This window comes from Bidens hawaiensis, unplaced genomic scaffold (assembly GCF_021521415.1).
Source record: "Bidens hawaiensis isolate Kalapana, Puna unplaced genomic scaffold, B.hawaiensis_p1.1 tig00010900_1, whole genome shotgun sequence".
Taxonomy (NCBI): Eukaryota; Viridiplantae; Streptophyta; class Magnoliopsida; order Asterales; family Asteraceae; genus Bidens; species Bidens hawaiensis.
The window spans coordinates 289,968-306,437 of record NW_027491843.1 but is presented as its reverse complement, the minus strand read 5'-3'; the positions used below and the strand labels follow the sequence as shown (position 1 = coordinate 306,437).

The following is a 16,470-nucleotide window of genomic DNA, read 5'->3' as shown; positions in this document are numbered from 1 at the left end:
AGACCCTGATAATATCTGTGATGTTAGGGACCAGACCCTGATAATATATGTGATGTTGGGGACCAGACCCTTACAATATCTGTGAGGTTATAGGGCGGAAGGCTCTTTAAGTAGTATGGATAGTTATGCATGTAAAGTAAAGTATGAATGATGTACACACCTTCGGGTATGTGTGCAAGTATGTGAACAGGTTGTATATTGTATGATTAACTAGAACTCACTCAGCGTAGCTGACTTTTAGTATGCACGCAGGTGAGTAGAATGAGGCAGCTCGCTTGAGGGGAAGCACATGGCATGGAATTGAAGATACTGGCATCTCAAGCAAATGTTATGTTATTTAAAAGACGATGTTTTATGTTTAAACAATTTGAATGCTCGTTAAGACAAGAATTGATGGTTATGTAATGTATTGGTTTGAATGTTTTATTATTCCGCGAATGTTTTATTTAACTCTGATATTTAGAACTGTGTTTATGAGTAAATCCAACGTCCAAAGTATGGCACCGGTAACTGGGCCTTACACTATGTAGAGGTATCCCTCAAGCATATTCTCAAGAGCTAAATTGATTTTTTCTATTAATAATTACTTATTTATAAGTATATCTTTTATGATTTGTCATTTTTAACACAAACTATAAGATTTATCATTCTTGTATCCATCCACAAACTTCAGAGTCCAGATTATAATTAATATTATAACCCATATCACTAAACTGGTTATCCATTTACCAGACCAGTATCCGCATTCAATTTCTTGAACCCGAAATTATAATATGTTAGTTTGAACCATAATCTACGTATTACAGTGAAGTTTATCTTGTAAATATGAAATCTAAGCTATTTTCGGCCTACTAAACGAGATAAACATGTTATTTATATCAAGTGTGATCGTTTATCCAATTACGAACACCTTATTACTTCTCAAAAGGTTTATAAGTTATAAGTTGACATTCACAGGTATGAGTCTCACCACATCAGATAGTCGTTAAACGGGTTATAACATATCATTTAATTAAAAATTAATCTCATGTTTGGTTCAAAAGTTGTCTAAGTCGACAGATTTGGCTCAAAAGTAATCAAAACCGACATATTTGGTTCTAAATTTGGTTGGGGTGATCAACCTTGGTTTTGACAGGATTGTGGTTTTTTTTTCAAAAGTTGTTGGAGTCGACGGGTTTGGTTCAAAATCATCAAACCGATGAATTTTAAACTTATGGCTAGTTTTAGTTGGCTCTAATAAAACTTGTTGGCGAAGACGATTTTTATTCAATATTTGTATCCATCAACTAGTTTTGAATAGAGTTTTTGGAATATTAAAAATTAAAGGAGTTTTTTTGAAAAAAGTTTCTTTGATGGATGTATGCAACAGTGTACAGTTCGATTGGACTTGGGGAAAATTTTGGAATTTAATAAAGTAGAAGTAGCAAATGCATCTCAGTAAAAGTAGCTCTAGTGCAAAATCAATTGTAATTTGTAAAGTCAATATTATAAATGAAAGAAGACAAAGATGTAAATAACAAAAGTATTTTACTATTTTTATTAAGAGGCCAACTTCATAGATTAGTAATTAAGTTTTAAAAGTGTTTCAATTTGATCAATCAATTTTAAAAAGTGTTCCAATTAAGTCATTTAACTTTCATATTTTATTAGTTTAAAGATTTTAACATGTTTTTTTAGCATTTTTCTTTTTTGTTTCACATAGGGAATATTTTTATCTTTTTTTTATGTTAACGTTGAGTGGCGGCGTGAATTTTATTTTTTATTTTTGAATTTTAAAATAATTAACGTTTTTTTAATTTTTTTTTTTAAATATAACTACATATATTGCAAATTCCGACACCCACATTTTATCCTTCATTTCTTTCTTGATGCACAAAAAAATCGGTGAGACTCGATTTGAAAATTTAGTGACCCAAGTTAAGAAAAATATGCATGAGTGGCCTAATTGGAGCACTTTTGAAAATTCATTTTTATGGAAAAGTTAAATCTCAACTCTAGAAATAATTTTAAATAGTTGCATGAATCGTAAGACTTTGTCTCACATTGAAGGTTTTGAATTTAAGACATTGTTTTATACTTTTATAACCCATTTCCGTTTAAATATTTAAATAATTCTAATATTTCAAAACCATATTTAATAAATTATTCTATCAGTTATTTTTAAAATAAACGTGTGTTAAAAAGATTTATTGATTTTTTCCTTTATAAAGTCATAATTAAAAGAAATAAATACGACTTCTTGTTTACTTAAATGAACAAGAAGACATTGTTTTATACTTTTATAACCCATTTCTGTTTAAATATTTAAATAATTCTAATATTTCAAAACCATATTTAATAAATTATTCTATCAGTTATTTTTAAAATAAACGTGTGTTAAAAAGATTTATTGATTTTTTCCTTTATAAAGTCATAATTAAAAGAAATAAATACGACTCCTTGTTTACTTAATGAACCAATCATTTAGTATTAAAATTTTTAAGATTCATAAAATTTAAGAAATTTAACAAAAATAATTATCTTGATTATTTAATTTGTAAAACACATGTGAATATATATTTCAAAGCAACTGTTAGAGTAAAAACAATACATTATAGCAAACTATGTATCTAGAATGAATAACTTAACCGTAATTTATTTTAGAAAAATATAGAAAATAACAGCGGTTTAAATGGAACTACACAAGGTGATTTAAAAAGAGAATAAACCTCGTCCAAGCCTCCAACTTTGTAGGCATTTTGTATTTGGGCCATTAAAGTTTTTATTTAGCTTTGTTTATTGGGCTTTTGGACGTGTGTATTATTTAAAAAAGTTATGGGGCCTGATGGTTGGGCCCCATGGCCCATGCAGCTGCATAGTTTGCAGTCTAGAGATGTTCAAAACGGTTTAGGATTAGGAACCGGAACCGGTTCCTAACCGGTTCCTATATTCAAAACCACCTTTTAAACCGGTTCCAGGCTCGAACCGGTTAGGGAACCGAACCGGTTCTCCCACCCTCGGACCCCTAACCTATCTAACCGGTTCTTACCGGTTCCTAACCCGGTTCCTGTACCGTAACCGGTCAAAAAACGGCTATTTTTGACCCCAACGGTCAAAAAACGGCCAAAAAAAACGGTTAGGAACCGGTTCCGGTTCCAGAACCGGTTCCGGTTCGGTTCCGGTTCCTACCCGCCCCCACTCAGAAATGCAAGAACCGGTCACGGATCATCGGGTTGAATCAGATAGGGTCCGGTTCCTAAAAAAAACGGGTAGGAACCGGTTCGGGTCCGGTTCAGGTCCACCGGTTCGGTTCCAGGAACCGGTTTTGTTGATCATCTCTAGTTTGCACATTAGTAGTTTCTGTTTATTTGGTTCTTTTTTTTCCATTTGTTGCATCATGCTATTTATTTTGTTCTCAGTTCAACGCAGTTTTTAGGGCTGGCAAATATGTGTTTTAAGACACAATTAAACATGTTTAATGAAAAGTTCACTATTATATTGTTTTGGAAATGATTAAAATTAGGAGGTTGGGCTTCATTATTTCTTCCTTTTGGTACATAAAACATACAACTATATTATAGACATGAGATATAAAATAGTTAATTGAGTGGTAATCATGCTTGATATGTGTCTTATTCGCATCATTTCTGATTTTTTACACGCTAAGACGTGTTTTGCCAGCCCTCAATTTATGTTACCGAGATCGAATGCAGAACTAAGATTTTTGTAGTGAAATACTGTCATTTGTTACGTGGACTGAATGAATATAAATTCTGCTATAGGTTGGTGATGAACTAGGGGTTTTCATATAGCTGAAACCTTAATTCGAACTAGTTTCGATTAGGGCTTTGTACCTTGTGCATGTCATAGGGCTCTTTTCTAGGCATGTTTGTCATTGTTTTGTATGCTAGATTGTGTATGTGTTGATTGTGCTTACATGTATTTTTACCAAAGTTGAAGTTGTTAAAAACTTAGAATGCAAATATAACATATAAGTATTTTTTTTAAACTTATTAAATGCATAGAACAATGTTGATCTAGGCACTATAGTCAACTTGCAGATTATGAAGACTAAGGGTGGGTTGGATACCCTTTATAGTTGGAAGTCGAGTCAGCAGATCCGATTGTTTGTTGGATTTTAGTCTATAAATTCTGATCTTTTTGCAATTGTTTTGCCATAATTTATGTTACTTGATCTGACCTGATTTAGTTTTTATAATTGTTTGATTTAATGAGTTTACTTACTTTCGTTGAAAATGACAATCTTTTTTCCTCGAGCTTTGGCTAGCTAGAAATCAACACTATGTTTTAAATGGTTACATAAACAAATTGCATAAGTCCTAATGCCTTTTCTAGGAAAGAAAATTAAAGTGGATATCAAATATCAGAACATTTGGTATAATTAAATGAGTTTTGATATGAGAAAAATTATATGTTCTCAACTAGGGGTGTTAATTCTTGATACGACCCAAAACCCAATTCAAACCTGACACGAAAAAAAATAGGTTTTGGGTCGGCTAACACGACCCGTTTAAAAAGCGTGTCGGGTTCGGTTGACCTGTTTTCTAAACAGGTCGGGTTTGGGTTGACCTGTATAAAGATGGGTTGACCCATTAACCCGTTTAATTTTAGATATTTTAAAATTAATTTTATATTCTCTCATTAGTTTTAAAATGTGTTGAATTTAATTATTTTTCATTCCTCATATTACCTTTTTAGGTCTCCTATTAAATTTTATTTTTCGTAAACGATGCTTTTAAGTTCTCAACCAAAATTTCATTACCCAAGACGCATTTCTTCTATCCATTCACCAATATGCATGAACATTTCGTCAAATCCATCTATATCTAAATCGACTAATGCTTAAATTTCATTTGAATTTTGCAATATATGGTTTGATTTTATTATAATTTGTATGTCTAATTATATAAATTAACCTTTTAAAAAATATGGGTTAAACGAGTCGTGTTCGGGTCGACCCGAATTTATGTCTGTGCGGGTTAGGGTTGACATATTTGACACGAATAATAATATGGGTCGGGTTCGGGTTGCACATTTCAACCCGTCAACCTACCAACCCGCCAACCTGCCAACCCGACACGTTTGACACCCATATTCTCAACCCTTTAAAAACCCTCAATTTTATAAACTTCTATTCAAATTTTGTAGGGAACAAATCAATTCCATTAAAAAAAACAAGGGTTAAAATGATATTTAATGAAATTGATTTGTTCCCTACAACTATATATTTTCGGTACCGATATCGAATTTGTTCATCCTAGCCAGGACCCAATAACAACAATATAGTTCATTCATATTTTAACTGATGTGCTATTTGAACATAAATCCTAAATATTGTTAAACATTAGTAGCAAGGGTTACTTGTCCAGGCCCTCTACATAAAAATTCAATTTTTTTATGGAAAATATATATCTTTATTTAATAAGAGATTATTTAAGTTATATTTACAGTTTATTATTTTGGGAATAAAACAATAATAATAACAATGAAAATGAAAACGTATTTCAAAAATTGTAAACCAATATCTATGTTTCCGAACTTTTTTTCCGACATTTGTTGTGGTAGTAGTCTGATGATAGGGCCCTACTTTAAACATCACCCTCCACCACCACTACATCCACCATATGAAACTACCACCACCGTTGTTAGATCAGTAAACTCGATCCAAGAACCCATCTCATATTTATTTGGTTAGGTTTCTGAAGGGGTCCTGAATTGGCGTTTAAGATTCCAATGAGAGGGAAAGTTGCAGCGGCGGTGATTGGCAGTGGTGGTAGCAGTTGGTAGAGAGAGGAGAGAAAGAGGCGATGGTGGGGGTCGTGATGTTGGCTGGGAGAAAGAAGGGAGAGAGAGTAAATAGATATTAAATTTTTATTGTATTTATTTATTTATCTAAATACTTTTTAATTTAATAGGTAAAGTGACCAATTTGCCCTCATGTGCTACCCAACTTAACGAGAAAATCTAATTGGGTTAGGGATAAAGGACAAAAGCTGTTGGATTTGTAAAAGTAAAGGATAAACATATCAATTTTAAAGATAAAGGAGAATGAGTGAAATTTGGCATAAACATAAAAGACAATTTCTGTAATTTTGTTATACCTTTTCAAAATACCTTTTTCTTCATAACGACGAAGGGAAGTATAGTTGAGATTTGACAGTCTAGGCTAGTCGTAGCCTGGGGAAGTAGCGAATATCTTCATTATTATTTTTAATTAATGGTATTAAAAATCTTTAGTTTCGTATAAAGCTCGAGTTCGTTTCATTACTATTTTTAATTAATGGTATTAAAAATCTTTAGTTTCGTATAAAGCTCGAGCTCGTTCCACATCTAATACATATATTTTTTTAAGAATAATCTTTTTTTTCTAAACAAGAAACTATATAACTAACTCAAAGAAAATTGTGATTATAGGGAAATATTTAATTAATTTTTTGGATTGGGGATATATGTAACTTGACAGTGTTAAGGAGAAATATGTAAAAATCTCATTTTGAAAAGTTATAAACGTATTTCTCCCCTTATTATTCTGTTCTCCAAACAAACTCCTTTTTGACTTTTAATTTGCGTTTTTTAATAAAAAGAAATTGCAATTATACAAAGAATCAAAATTTTAAAAAATTTACAGTTTTTTTTAATTATAGTTTTTTCAAAATATTTAAAATTTTTAAACGTTACAGGTGAGGTCAAATTATTAAACGTTACATATGTGGACCCAGATGTGGATCTGGGTCCACATCTGATACATATGTTTTTTTAAGAATAAAGTTTGTGGTTTTTTTGTAAACCAGCATCTATGGCAATTAATATCTGATCCTTTAAGTAACTTGTAGATTTACAAATGAAGGTCGTTATTTTGTCAAGCTTGGTCTTAGTGTTAATTCCTAAACAAGAAGGATGAAACCTGAACCACATGTGTTTGTTAGAACCAAAAGAAACCTGAATAAAAGAGCCATAAGCAATGCAATTAGAAGGAATGCAAGCTTGACCTATCATGATTTGCATGTTTCACACTGAACCATTATAATGTCAGGAAGCCTACACGTGCAGTACCTTAACTTATTATCACAAAACAGATCAATCAACAAGTGCAGTGTCTTAAATTATTATAAAAAACATATGATTATTATGTAAACAATGTAGCATATACGGTAAAGTTTGTGTCCTCTGTAAACACCTTGTTCACTGGATCATACTTTGAACGACATAAATAAACATCAGCATCAACTTCTTTGAAATCTTCATGTTGCTCCTCCGAATAAACCTTATAGTTATTCTCAATGGCATAAATGCTCACATAATCAGTGTGATCAGAATAAAGTATCTCATTTTTTCCCTGAAACGGTAGCCTGTCATATTCAGTTTCCTCTGGCATATAGTACCACAAGATACGAGCTTTATTTCCAACAAACTTCTTCACTTTCGCTATCCATAATTTGGCATCCCGACCTTCGTGAATCACGAGCACATCGTCCTCGCCTGTTTTCGAGAGGAAAACAGTAAACATTTAGAAACTAATAGATCATTCAAAATAAATTTTGTGATCTTTGATAGAGATGAAACATACAACATATTATTCGCTAGATTTAAGTTTCCTGCAGTTCTTAGATTTGATTTTCTTGCCTTTCCCCATGAATGTTTAACTGGTCACCAGCAGACATTTGATCAGGAAATGCAAAACAGGTGCAATTTCAAAAGGCAACTATAACCCAGATAGAGAAACACACGCACATACGGATACACATAAAAAATTAAAGATCAACGGGTGGTATCAGATGATGGTTTAGTGACAGGTCAAACCCTTTTTGAGTTCAAACCAGCTCATGCTCAAATACATGTCACTAAACCATCATCACGCCCACTTTTTCCCCTCTAGTAAGATCAAGAAAAGAAGCTTCATGTGTTGAATCGTTTTTGCTTCAAATACTACAAACAATGCCTATAAATGAGGCAACGGTATAATAAACAATGCCTACAATGTTTTGCCCAAAACAAATTCCCCGACCCGTACTTGTTTGTGCTTCATTTTTGGCAAGAAACAATGTAACTAAAAGTGAACATATGAAAAATGTTATTTGGGGGTGTGATTTTTCATAACTTGCTTTAATTGAGAAGTTGTTGGAAGCATATGTCACTGAATCGATTAATCAAACCGGTGAATGATCTAATTTGTCTCGAGGTTTGGGTTATGTCTTTTTCAAGAAACTTGACTAAAGCAAGATGGTTTGCTTTGTCTTTTGGATTTCTCTTTTTCGAGTCACAGCCTTGCAGGACCATGCATTAGACCATACTAGAAACAAAGTATCTAATATGGCAAATAACATTTAGCTTGCGTGACTATGCATAAAACCACTAGTTGTATCAATACCTTTTGATTTTGTATGTCCTGATTCTTTTGTTCTATCAAATATATTGTAAAATCCAGATATTATTTTGAGCAATAATTCATAATCAAATATGCTACTGGGTAGTCAGGATTGTAAGGCTATCTTCTCGTGAGCTGTTAACATTTAATTCATAATCAAATATGCTACTGTTTAACAGCTAACACATTATCAGTAATCTAGAACAACAGTATCTAATCTTGGGCTCCAATTCATAATCAAATCTGCTACTATTTAACAGCTAACAACCTTTCAAGTAATATCAAAAAAATCTTGGCACTTGGTGTGCCGATGGCCAACTGTTGTAATCAGACATTAGAATTTGTACATAGTCTAGAGAAAAACTGCATCCACCACAAACAAGGAAAGATTTTTGAGAAAAAACTGCATCCGCCATTTCTTTGACAAAATGCTCGTTCTCAATGCATCTCGGATAGTGTAAGGCCCCGGTGCCCTACTTTAGCGTTGAATTTACTCATAAACACAGTTTTAAATATTAGAGTTAATTATATATATATATATATATATATATATATATATATATATATATATATATATATATATATATATATATATATGTTTGCCATTATATCATAGTAAATTATAACTTCATAATTTCAATGTGAAAATTATGCTTCTGGTATATGGATACAATAAATTTAACATTTAATTGTGTCAAGCTTGTTTATTCCATTTAAATATTTATACCACTTTTAATTATGTTCGTAAATGAAAACGTATCTTTAACATCTTTTTAGGAAATCTTAATCACAAGATTAGTTATATTCAAGTGATTAAAGGAAACATTTAAATTACAAGTAGAAAAACTCATGTATTTTCTACTTGTAAATTTGTGTTTTTGGGTTTTTAAGTAAAGACTTTTTAAGAATATGTTTTTTTAATAAAACTTTTATCCTGTATACTTTTGTAATTTCATTTTATACATAATAATGTAAGGACTCGTTAACAAAAATATGTTGCTATTTTTATAATATATATTTTTTTTGTTTAATTTAGGATTTTTAAAGCAAAGTTTTTTACAAAAGTGTTAACTTTTTATACTTATGTAGAACTTTTATGGTCATAATGCAAACCTTTTGTAGCAATTGTCTTTTATGCAATTATGCTTCATAATGTAAGGATTTTTCACAAATGAGTAACTATGAATAATATTTCTAGCAGGTACTTGAAAATCAAACAAGGATGAAATCAGGTAAAACTGTTAGGAACTTATGTTAACCAACCAACCACATTAAATGCAAAGTGGTTGTAAGATGATTTAATGCCCAACCATCCATGCAAACTTGTTCCCTCCTCATTGCCTATAAATACCAATATTTCTTAACATTTTCAAATGTTAATCTCTTCCTTTCTCTCTAATATTTTGATTTGTGAAAGCAAATTAAAGTGTTCTTGCCTAAGTTGACTTTAGTTCGTATATCATTTCTATCGTTTACGTACATATACGTTGTTTATCTTTCGTTTATTTTGGAAATCACTTTAAGCCTATAAGTCCTTATGGGCTTGTAGCTCTCTCCAACGTATAAGTCGTCCCCAGCGTATACACCATACCTATACATATACGGGAAACATGCATACATACACGCTATATACATATACGTGGTATACACATACATATACGGTGTACACATACATATGCGCTACATACATATACGGGCACACATACATATATACACGCTACATACATATATGGGCATACATACACATATACATATACTTATACGGCCTATCATCTTATACGTTACCCATACCTATACGGATTTAACCTAAACAAGGTAAATAAATCGGTTTGAACCACAAACAATGAACCTAGGTAGCTTCGGTGTGTCCAGATCCGAGCTAAGGTGGTCCTTAAGCTCGTTTTTGGTTGAAATCACTCGAGAAGCCCAAAACCATATCAAACGAACTCCGATTTGAGTGACTCAAGAGGCCACGCAACCGGGTCGCTGAGCTCTACCAGCGTCACGCACTGCCGCTGCCGGAATCAGTCGCTACAGTCACCGAAAAACTGAAACAGTTGCCAAAAACTCCACTTTTAGCTGTTACGGTTTTGCTGATTAAAACCGGACTTCCCGACCTCTGATCGAATATGTGCATTTGATTTGTGCCTAAATCTTACTTGAATGGTGAGAATAGGTGAAGGTAATATGGTGGTGCTTGGGAGCTGGTTCTTCAAGAAGGAGAGAGACAGAGATTTGTGAGTCTTGGAGTTGAGAAAGTGAGATGATAAGTGTGAGGTGTGTTGGGTCAAAAGGGGACATGTACGTTGGGCTTGTTGAATGAAAAACAAAGGGAAAAAAGGGGCCCTTTTGTGAACGTGAATGGGGATGAGGTGTGTGGTTTGGTTTTAATTTGGTTGGTTTATATCAGTTATATTCTAGTTTTATTTAATTAAATTAAATCTTCATTTTAAAAGTTACCTTTCATTATTAGTTATTTGCTTATCTTTAGTTCATATCTGTCATTTACGTACATATACACTGTTTATCTTCGTTTATTCATAAAATCATTACTACGTGCGTGTAAGTTTATTATGGGCGTATAAGCCGCTAGGTGTATAAGTCTACCCATAGCGTATAAGCCATACATACACGTTGCATACATATACGGGACATGCATATATAAATGCTACCATACATATACGGCGTATATACTTATACACCGTATAAGCACTGTTCAGCGTTCATATACGCATTTTTGGGTTTTTTCTTCGATTCTAGCGCCATCAGCCGCCATTAATCACCATGGTTGACTGGGGTTTGATCGTTTATGGTCTAGGTAGCTTCAGGGTGTCCAAATCTGAGCTAAGGTGGTCCTTAAACTTGTTTTAACAACGAAAAACGAGCTTTTTAGTTTAATTTTATTAAACTAAAATATGTAAATCCAGTTTAATTTTCTTTTAATATTTAGAATGCAACTGATTATTTTAATTATTACTATTAGGTAGAATAGTAATTTTGAATGTGGAAATATGATTAAGTTATTAGGATCATGTAAAACTGACATTGCAAGTCAGTTTTACCTGATTTTTACCTTGTTTAAGTGAGAAATTAAGATGAGGACTAGGAATTAATTGGATTGGAGACTTACAAGAAACTTTTAAATTTATATATATATACACACTTATTTTAATTATTATTATTTTTTGTAAAAAATAGAGTGATGGCTTGGCTATTGGAAATAGAAGATCCTTTAAGTGAAGGAAAACTTGTCTATACTTTTAATATTTTGATTTTTTTTGAAGCCAGCGCAACCTTTTTCTGTAAAAAGGGAAAAATCAAAAAACCACATAGGATATGTATTGTTATCTATGGAGTATGGACTTACATCAGGCAATGTCAAATTTAATTAACGTATTTAATTAAATTATGTTATTACCTGATTATGGTAAAATTTAAACAAACTGGTTTTATTTTCCTAATTTCAATGTGAGTTTTTCAAAATTTCTACTATTTCATTCAAAGTGGGCACGGTCACTTTCTCATTTCTATCAAGTAAAGTGCACACTCTTTCAAATGCCTATTTATCTCGGCTGGTTGATGAGATTACTGCATTTCCATCAATGGGCAAACCATGTGGCTTTAAATTTACGATTTCTACTATATACCAATTTAGTCTAATAGTTTTAAATTTACAATTTCCGTCCATGTGATTTCATTTCTCTTGCAATTAAACCCGAATTTATTAACCTCGTTTAGTCTGGTCTTTAAACCCATCGGCATACCTCTCACAATAGGGGCAGTTTTGTCCTTATTCGCCCAAAAAAAACTCAATCTTAATTTGCAAGCCCTCTCATGTGAGGGGCTGGGGTGTATTTGGGGAAAAAAGGACAAACCCGTCTCTCACGTGAAGGGCACACTGATGTCTTTGACGACCATATTTAACGGGATTAGTAAATTCAGGTTTAATTGCAAGTTAAATGAAACCATGAGGACGAAAATCGCAAATTTGAAACTATTGAACTAAAACCGGAGATTTGGACAAACCACATGGACGAAAACCACATACCACTATAAAATAAATATATATGAGATCCATAGTTTCTCTTAATATTGTAAGGCACCGGTTATAGTGGTATCAACGCCTAACCAAGTTGGTTTGATTTCAACAAGAGGTGACACCTAACAAATAAAAAAGCCTACTTTTCTTCTTATACAATTGTTTCGTTTGAGGGTAGGGGTGTAAACGAGCTAATCAGCTCGTGAGCTATTTGATATCAGCTCGTTAAAAGCTTGAATCGAGTCGGGCTTAAGCAAGTTTGAGCTCGAATCTCACTTATCGAGCTTGAGCCATCTGCGAGCCTGTTCTTTATATAACTATAGTTATATAATAATATTTATAATATAAAATTGTGATAAAAATAACTCGGTAATATATTGTTATGTTATTTATTTTGCTATTAAGTTCAAGGATCATTTATGTTTTTATATGTTTGTTTGGGTTGCTATTGTAAGTTGAACTTTATTTAAGTTACATATTATTGAATGAATGGTTATGTTTTGGAGATAAACCCTAGCCTATCTTTCTAGTTTTCTCTGTTAACCGGCTCCTTCCCTATCAAGGGTATCAAAGCATTATATCTCATATCACCATGACGAACACCAGGAATCAAGAAGTTGACAACACTCTCAATGACCATGGCAAGGCCATCTTAGATCTTCAAGAAACCCTAGCTGCACTGATGAAACAACAAGAACAATCGATGAAACAACAGGAGCAATCTCTTAAACAACAAGAAGAGATATTACGAGCATTCAAGCAGCGGCAGTAGTTTTAGTGGCGGTGACAGGTCTGGAAAGGGGTTGTATAGCGATGTTGATTCGCGGGTGGGTATTCGGCCTATGCGGGTTGGAAAAGGAGAGTTTCCTAAGTTTTCGGGGGTAGATGTTGAAGGTTTGATTTACCGTTGTGAACACATCTTAACAATCGACGAGACACCGGCAAATCTCAAGCTAAGGCACGCGGTTATACACCTTTAGGGGGATGCTATTGAATGGCATCAATCTTATATGAAAAGACAAGGGCTTACAGTGGATAAACTACCATGGGAAGACTACGTTTTGGCTATTTCGGCTCGTTTCTCTAACGCCATGTTTGAAGATGCAATGGAAGAAATAGCGTCTCTTGTACAAAGTGTTGATGACATCGATGGCCTACAAGAATATAATTCAGGTTTTGATCGCTTGCTTAATAAGGTTACCGTTAGTGAACCATATGTCGTTAGCTATATGTGAAATGATTGAAACCGGGAATAAAAGGGCCGGTAAAGATGTTCAAACCTCAAACGTTACACGAGGCGTATGGGTTAGCAAGGCTTTAAACTATCAGCAACACGAGCTTGATGAATTGACTTAAAGATGTAGAGGATGGTTCACAACGTGAAGATACCAAAATTACCCCTCCGGTTAATGCTTCAAAACTACCCTTATTACCAAGTCCAACAACCGTGCCACTGACTTCAAAACCGGGAACGCTTAGCTCGAGGCATTTGACAGGCGATAAACTTGAGATGAAAAGGGCAAAAGGTGAACGTTTTTGGTGTACCGAAAAGTTCGTTCCAGGCCACAAGTGTAAGAAAAGACATCTCTATATACTTCAAGTGGTAGATGATGAAGATCAAGCACCAAAGGGGGTTGTTGAAGATGATGTAGACAAGGTTCCTAGAATTATTTTTTGAGGGCAAAAATACAGTTAAGGAGGGAGTATTGTTATGTTATTTATTTTGTTATTAAGTTCAAGGACCATTTATTTTTTTATTTGTTTGTTTGGGTTGCTATTGTAAGTTAAACTCTATTTAAGTTACATTTTACTGAATGAATAGTTATGTTTTGGAGATAAACCATAGCCACTCTTTCTAGTTTTCTCTGTTAACCGGCTCCTTTCCTATCATATATAAATTAGTTAATAAGTTATAAATAAACAAGTCAAGCTTGAGCTTGAAAAACCATTCACAAGCCGATCTCAAGCTCGAGCCTTTCTAAGTAGAAACGAGTTGAGCTTTAGCCAAGTCATATTCGAGCTTGGCTTAAGCTCATTTACACCCATACTTAAGAGGCATGCGATAGAATTAATATATGCACGTGCATAGGGGAATTATAGTCATTTAAGTGAGCTTTTTGTAGGGATGACACTGAAACCCGAACCTGATGGGAATACCCGATACCCGACATAATTGGGACGGGTCTTACCCGTCCCATTAGGGTATGGGACGGGTCTGGGATTAGTTTTTAAATTTTTCTCGGGTCTGGGACACGTCTGGGATTTCTAATATACCCAATTACCCGACCTGATTACCCGATAATATGGACCCGTTTACCCGATTATATACCCGACATAATTATATATATATATATACACACACACACACATAGTAACAATAAAAAATGGTATATATATATATATTGTATTACATCCCGCCACTCACTCATCCTCTATAAACTACGTAGATCTTTTTATATATTTTTTGATATAATTTTTTCTTTTTGTTGAAGGAGTGTATCATGAAACTAAAAAAATAAATTTTTTTGTGTTGTATTTTCAAAACCCGATGGGATTTGAGTCAGACATACCCGACGGGTATTTTTAATAAACTAACGGGTATATCCGAAACCCGCGGGCATACCCGATGGGTATTTACCCGATAAATACCCGATGGGTCTGGGACGGGGTTTTATAATCGGGTCCGGGTCTGGGAATACCTAGACCCGTCCCAAACTCGACCCATTGTCATCCCTAGCTTTTTGCAAGCTATTTTAACATCAGTGGCGGAGATACTTTTGTAGCTATGGGTTCGCCCGAACATGGGCTATTTTCGGTTTTATATAGAAACTGTAGTACGTATTAACGAGCGAATCCATTATTTTAAAGTGAAAGGAAGAGAACATTGAAGGTAGATAATTATAGTGGTTTTTTCAGTTTTCCACCTGTAACTCTGGTTTTAATAAAGATCATAAGATGTTGAAGAAGATACTAGAGTATAATAAATGCCCATTGCCAAAAGTCAACACCTACAACTTAAACCGATTTCTATTAACTATTGGTATTTAACAAAAAAGAGTTTAAAAAAAAGTATACAATAGCAAACTAAACTGACAATACGTTGCATTGCATACAAAACATTTAATTTATAATAGTTTAAAGCAATTTTATAATTTTTCTTATTTTTTATAGATCGTTTCGCTTCTTGATATATCAATTTTACAGTGAAGCTTTATTTTTTTATTAGTTAACCATAACCGTGATAAGTTCCATATAATGATTATTAATTTTTGTTATTGCTAGTTATCGGTTCGGTTTCGTTAACATTCGACTATAGGACACCCTTAATTATTCGTTAACTTTGTTTTGTTTATTGTTTAACTTTGTTTTCTTTTTGTTTATTGCTACAATAACTTTGTGTTTGCGTATTGTTATCACAACTTTCGTCAATCTATGAGAAAAAAATTATATAAGGCCTCTTTTTTGGTAGTCGTTCGCGGCACCCGTCTTGAAGAAGGCCGTAAACAAATCCAAGGATCGAAAATTTTCGAATCCATAGAAAATAATTTCTGGCTTCGACACTGTTTAACATCATATTCAGCCCATAACAAATTACTTCCTAAACCCCATTCCCCTTGGTTTACATTCTGTTTCATAGTTTTTTTTTAAGGTTTCTGCTAGATGATGGATTCTAAGAGAAAGAGAAACAAAAATGATATTACCTTAATTGCAGAACATTTGGTTGCTAATAATGGCTCTGAACGGTAATATATGCTTCTTTATTGCTTTGTAGATTTTAAACAATACTATTTTCATCTCAGCCACTTGTGGATGACAGTTTCCTGGAACGGCCACATGGAGGCATCCAGGGATTCCTGATGCGACGAGGTTTAAAGGTTTCATGAGACGAACACAGTGGCTGAGCATACTGCATCGCTGTATTAACGTGGCCTTTCGCATTTTGTATGCAAAACTTGATCCTAACTGTTATGATGTTTTAGACTATAATATGAACAAGACATTTAACAAGGTTTGAACTATAGTGCCAGACTGAAGATGTCTGAAGCCAGATCTTACGATGATCTAG

General features: G+C 33.4%; 1 protein-coding gene across 1 annotated transcript; it reads right to left on the bottom strand.

Annotated features, from left to right (window-relative positions):
- Positions 1 to 7,126: 7,126 nt before the first annotated feature.
- On the bottom strand, positions 7,127 to 7,507 carry LOC143536742 (chromatin remodeling protein SHL-like). Its single transcript, XM_077030664.1, has one exon. It carries the CDS (start codon positions 7,505 to 7,507, stop codon positions 7,127 to 7,129), a length of 381 nt encoding a protein of 126 aa, XP_076886779.1.
- Between the last annotated feature and the right edge of the window lie 8,963 nt (positions 7,508 to 16,470).